The sequence below is a fragment of the Garra rufa genome, chromosome 7 (assembly GCF_049309525.1).
Source record: "Garra rufa chromosome 7, GarRuf1.0, whole genome shotgun sequence".
Lineage (NCBI taxonomy): Eukaryota > Metazoa > Chordata > Actinopteri > Cypriniformes > Cyprinidae > Garra > Garra rufa.
The window spans coordinates 29,921,786-29,927,470 of record NC_133367.1 but is presented as its reverse complement, the minus strand read 5'-3'; the positions used below and the strand labels follow the sequence as shown (position 1 = coordinate 29,927,470).

General features: G+C 38.5%; 1 protein-coding gene across 1 annotated transcript; it reads right to left on the bottom strand.

The window, feature by feature from the left end:
* Positions 1-4,287: 4,287 nt before the first annotated feature.
* Positions 4,288-5,073, bottom strand: nfil3-4 (nuclear factor, interleukin 3 regulated, member 4). Its single transcript, XM_073843873.1, has one exon. The coding sequence runs from the start codon at positions 5,071-5,073 to the stop codon at positions 4,288-4,290; it is 786 nt and encodes a 261-aa protein (XP_073699974.1).
* Positions 5,074-5,685: the final 612 nt, after the last annotated feature.

Here is a 5,685-nt window from a genome sequence, read left to right as displayed (position 1 = left end):
ATCAGCCATGCCTCCAAGCTGTCTTATTCATTTGCTATTGCTAATAAACGTTCAGTTTTCTTTTTTATTTTGTTCCGGTGTTTGCTGATTTTCACTTTTGCACACCTAGGCTATTTAAACTTTGTGTAGCCAAAGTAATCTCTCATTTCATATTAGGCATATAACGTGATGTATTTTTATTTATTTTGTTCTATGTTCTATGAGTTTGACTTGTATTTTGTTGTTGCTTGAATTGAATTGATGGCGAATTGCCAGTAATTTGAAAGTGAAAGTAAAATTCGCACAGCGCTTTAAGCTATTTAAAAGAAGGAAGGGGAGGAAATAGGAAAAACTTAAATAAAACTTTAATAACTTAAATAATCTAACCTATTTTGGGCTAATTTTTTTTTATTAAATTTTTTTTTTTTTTTGTTATTACATAGAGAAGTACCGAAAAAGCGTACCCTTGGGTACCAATACCGATTAAAATGTGAAAGGTACCCAATCCTAATGTTGTTTATATATTTTATTAAGACTAATTTGGGCGTTTTTGCCTTTATTATTATTATTATTATTATTATTATAAATGATAGCAAAGTTGGAGTGAGAGAAGGGGTGGGATTGGGAACGGTCCTCTAACTGGGATTCGAACCTAGGATGCTTATAGCGCAATGCAATTATCAACGCAGACGTCGTTAATATCTTTGATGAATAATAGAAAAAAATATAGAGTAGGTCTGTCTGTCAAATCAGTTGCAAGGAAGATAGCTTAGCAATCATTCAGTTGCAAATTGACGGGTTCAGGGGCGGAGCCAGACGATGTAAACATTCGGGGTTTAGCCCAAACCTAGGGGGGTCCGGGGGCATGCTCCCCCGTGTAGATTTTTTTCCCAATTACGTCAGCTAAATGCACTATTTTTCAGGCCGTTTGAGATAATAGAATGCCTAAAAATCTATACACTATCTGGGAAAATGATGATAGTTAGGGTACTCAGTAAAAAAAACAAACAAACAAAAAAAAATTCACCCAGTAGAGCCTACAAGAGGAAATGAAACAAAGTTTAAGTTATTTTAAACAAGTAATAAAAACTCAGTGAGTGTTTTAGCGCAATTTTCTCACGTCATGGGATCACAACACTAAGAGATAGTAAATGTTTTCCTGGATTTTTTTTGTGCGTTCCCGAGATTAGATCTTCCTTAACATAATGCCGAAAACCCGAAGTGTCTAGGTGGTCTGGTTGAGGAGTAGATAGAAGTGCAAGATTGGTGCGCACAGACAGAACAGAAATCATGAGTTAACAATCGCAATTTTGTCCGGTGGAAAATTGCGCTAAAAACCTAAAAGATTCGGGGCTTTTGACAAAACATTCGGGGCTTAAGCCCAATTAGCCCCCCCCCCCCCCCCCCAGCTCCGCCCCCAAATTTATTAAACTGTGTCACGTACTTTAAGATTAGCGAGTGATAGCACCATTTGTGAAGTAACCACCAGAAGTTTAAAATAGATTTACAAAAATGATAAACACAAGAAAACAACTATCTTTTGGTAGAGGATGTGGTTTACAGATGTAAAAGACAAAGACAATATACTTTTAACTTCCTATTTCTTCATTGTACTTCTCTCCCTTTATCTCTCAGGTGGTTACAGCAAGGGAAAAGAAAAAACAAAGAACTTTCAACCGTAAAGGGAGTGTGAAGTGTAAGATAATCTAGTTTTAAAAAACAAAAATGCTATTTCATAGTTACGCAAGATTTAGGCTGGTTATGCAAGTCACTGAATCACTAATTTGTTGTTAGTGGTAACTAGCGCTGATTGCTACTCTGTCCCCTCACTTTGTGCAGTCTGTTTGCGGTGTACATGCTTACGGTGTACACGATTGATCATGAACGGTGACTAATAAGTGCTGAGAAACCCCCGCTCCACCTTTCCCTCCCCTACATGCCACTGAAACTTTGTTTGCAGCCCCCCCTTTCACACTTAAACCGCAACAGCCCCGTGGAGTCCTTATACCTGACACTAGAAGTGAGCAGTAGATCTCACACACTTTAGCCAATCTCACAGCCATAGGTGAAGGGGAAAACGCATTCAAGATTAAACTGCATGATGATAAATATGCAAGATAACTGTACAATAAAATAATACAGTCAAAAAGTTGAGATATTCATTTGCACTTTATTGTACAAAAAATTAAACATTCTGAACATCATACAACTTAATACAGCGAAACAAAAAGTATTAAAAATACAAAAATATAAGTATTTTGGGTACTCATTTAGCTGTTATCATATGACAATAGCAACTGCATGATCACGGGTTCATTAATAAATGACAAAGGTTGCAAAAAAGTGTCTGCTAAATGCACACATGCAAACGCAAATGACTTTGATCACAATTATGATTGCAAAAAACCACTGATCTGACGATGAAGGGAAGACTTGAGGTAAACCATTTTCAGCTTATCGCTATTTCTTCCTTTGTCTAAAAATCCTTCTGAAATTCAGTACATTTATGTTTCATGAAATGAAATGTGAAGCTAAAACAGCATGCAAGCAAAAGTCAATTACATTCTGTAAACTGTATATCTAAACGAAAATGAGTCAGTCAATAACACAAAGTAAAACACATTCTGTTTCAGATTTCCCCAAAATGAAAATTCTGTCATGAATTACTCACCCTCATGTCCTTAAAAACCTGTAAGACCTTCGTTCATCTTCAGAACACAAATTATGATATTGTGATGACATCAGAGAGCTTTCTGATCCAATAAAGTTGTTATTTTTGTTTTCTTTGGACACAAAAAGTATTCTTGTAGCTTCTTAACATTATAGTTGAACCACTGATGCCATATGGACTATTTTAGCAATGTCCTTACTACCTTTCTGGGCTTTGAATGTGTCATTTACGGTGCTGTATTTGCAGGGTCAGAAAGCTCGGATTTCATGAAAAATATCTTAATTTCTGTTCCGAAGATGAATGAAGATCTTTAGGGTTTGGACCAACATGATGGTAAGTAATTAATGACAGAATTTTCATTTTTGGGTAAACTATCCCTTTAATTAGCATCACAGCTAATGGTTTGTCAGCAGTTATTCTTGCTAAAATGGACATAGACACATTTGTTTTCAAGCATTTAGCAATGATTTCTGAACGCAAGTGGCACATTTAGGACAACTGAGAAAAGTTCTCATAAGCAAGTTCAAATGAGTCCCATGACTTTCAAAATAGCTCTTCACAGCTCCTAGACATTAACAGTTCAGGAGATTTGGCAAACTGTACAAAACTGGTGTGGAGGTAGGAAGTGAATCACAGAAGCTAAATTCCTGAGATGTGGAAGTTGACCAGTCAGTCTATATCTGAGATGTTTTTCTCTAAAAGCTGACATTGATCGGGTATTTGTCTAGAACTGTATTGATAGAATTGCTAAAAATATCAGTGATGGGTAATTATTTAAAAAACTATGCATATTGTGCGGTTAAAAACAAAACAAAACATGAAATTTAATTAAAACTAGTTTACAGCAGGTACACTCTGTAAGGCACTGGTGAACACCTTTCCAAACTCAGGTGCTGTGTCAAACAAGTCACATGACTGAAATGTCACATGACACGGCCAAAAGGGAAGTCAAATAAAAGTACAAACATGCAATCTTCACCTGTCCGATGAAGGGATTCCAGAAATATCCTCTTATCCCCTCCTTTCAGACTCTTTGAGCCATGGTAAGTTGCCCTAAAATTGTTTTTGGTTTGATTTGCAGTTTTAGGCCTCTCAGAAACACATATTCACATTTTGAAAGAAACTCTAAAGAGATGTCATGTGCTTTGGATTCTAATACAAAAAATATTTTAGCATGTGTACAGATCTTCTTTTTCAGTTATGCCTTTTCTGTATTTTTGTTAATTGCTGCTTTGAGGTCTCAAAAATAACCATTTCTGTAGGTCAAAACACTAATACAGTGCATTGGTAACACTGAATTCATGGGCTCAACTCCCACTGAGTTTCTATTTCTATTCCTAAAATCCTGTTCTCTTTCTCTCACCCCTAATTTCCTGTCTATATTAAAGATAAAACAAAAAATTAGTAAACATATGTGCGTCATTATCCCAATTCAAGTTTGCCACCTTAAACCTCAGTAATGGAAATACTGACTATTGAAAATGCATCTCGGAAACTTTATCTGAAAGTGTGACCTTTTGATCAAAGAAATATTTTTTTTAATCACAATGCTTCCTGGAATACAGCCAATGTTCAATTATCAAAAATGAATAGGATGACTCACAACATTCTTGAGTCATTTTGTCAACAGCTTGATTTCAATCTGACATGTACGCTGGGATTGGAGACGCAGATTTATCTTTGCCATCTTTGCGCTGTGAGTTTTGCGTCTTCAGTCTTAGTTTATGCGGCAAGGCGGTGCTAGAATCCGCTGGCACCTGCTGCTCGCCCTCCTCGTCCGACAAGATCCTCTGATTCCCTGGCTGGAGCAGGGGTCGCCCAACACAAGGTGATGTTGCAGGGGCGAGGTGTGGAGGAAAGAGTAAAGGAGCGGCTGTTGAAGAATGAAGGTTGGGGAAGTCCAGGAAGTATGGGTGGTTTCTTCGTATCGCCATGGGGTGCGTAGGTAGGAAGGCCGACCCAGGGTGGGTACCAAGACAGACGGGTGCTTGTTGGTTCCCTGATAGATGGGAAGCCTCTCTGTCTTGGCGTCTACCCCAGTAGAGGTCTTTGTCTGGGCAAGAAACCAAAGATTGCGGTGCCAAAGCATGAAGCTGAGATAGCGCCCTTTGAGAAGGTGAATAGGGCGACCCAGGGTTAAGCAAACCATATCGAAGCTTCAAAGCCAAGAGCTCAGCTCGCAGCCGAGCATTTTCCTCACTTAGAGAAACCAAACGAGTCTCCAAAACGTAATCGTTGACTCTTCGTTTTTCTCGCGAGCGTTTCGCCGCTTCATTGTTCTTGCGGCGTTTCTCCCAGTAGGTTGCGTCTTTCTTGTCCTCGGGGATGAATTCGCGTTTACGACGCAATCCTAGACCTCTCGGAGAGAGGTCTTCACCCTCTTCCTCCGTTTCCCATATCACTCGTGAGAACGCAGATTCCATTTTCAGCAGGTATGACTTTTCAGATTGGTTTCGTTCAAGATGCACCTGGTTCTCTTTGTGTGTGTGGTGTCTGGAGTTACTCAGATGTTAGTGCCTCTTCTCAGTCATGCTGTCACCAGGAGCTTTACCTATAACGAAAGAAAGCACAGTTATTTCCTTTGCAGGTGGTCTCACTGGTGTGTCAGATTTCACCAAGCAGTCATCGAATGCGATCTCCAAGAAGTTATGAGTGTCACAAAAAAGCAATTTCTGCTGAACACGTTGACCTTTGCTTGCCTGGTTACAGGTGGCTCAGCCATCTGAACCTAAAGCTTTGTAATGTGCTTGTCATTACGGGTGTGGATGAGGTAATACGTCAAAAAATCCCCTTGTAGTGACTGTTGTTGTTGTTGTTGTTGCTCTTGTTAGTTAAACATCTACACTATTGTTCTGCAAATGCTAGCAATGAAGATATTACTGTTGAATATTGAACTCATACCTTTAGAAAGTCTACTTTAAAATTTTTTTCTTCCAGATTTTGTTTTATCATCAATGTTGATCAGTTCAAAACCGCTTGAGCAATGCGAATAGCAACAGTCTCTGAAATTACTCTGAAGTGTTAATCAACTTTGG

Bases quoted from the DNA above. Each gene is read 5' to 3' on its own strand.
- nfil3-4 (XM_073843873.1), bottom strand. From the start codon at position 5,073: ATGGAATCTGCGTTCTCACGAGTGATATGGGAAACGGAGGAAGAGGGT.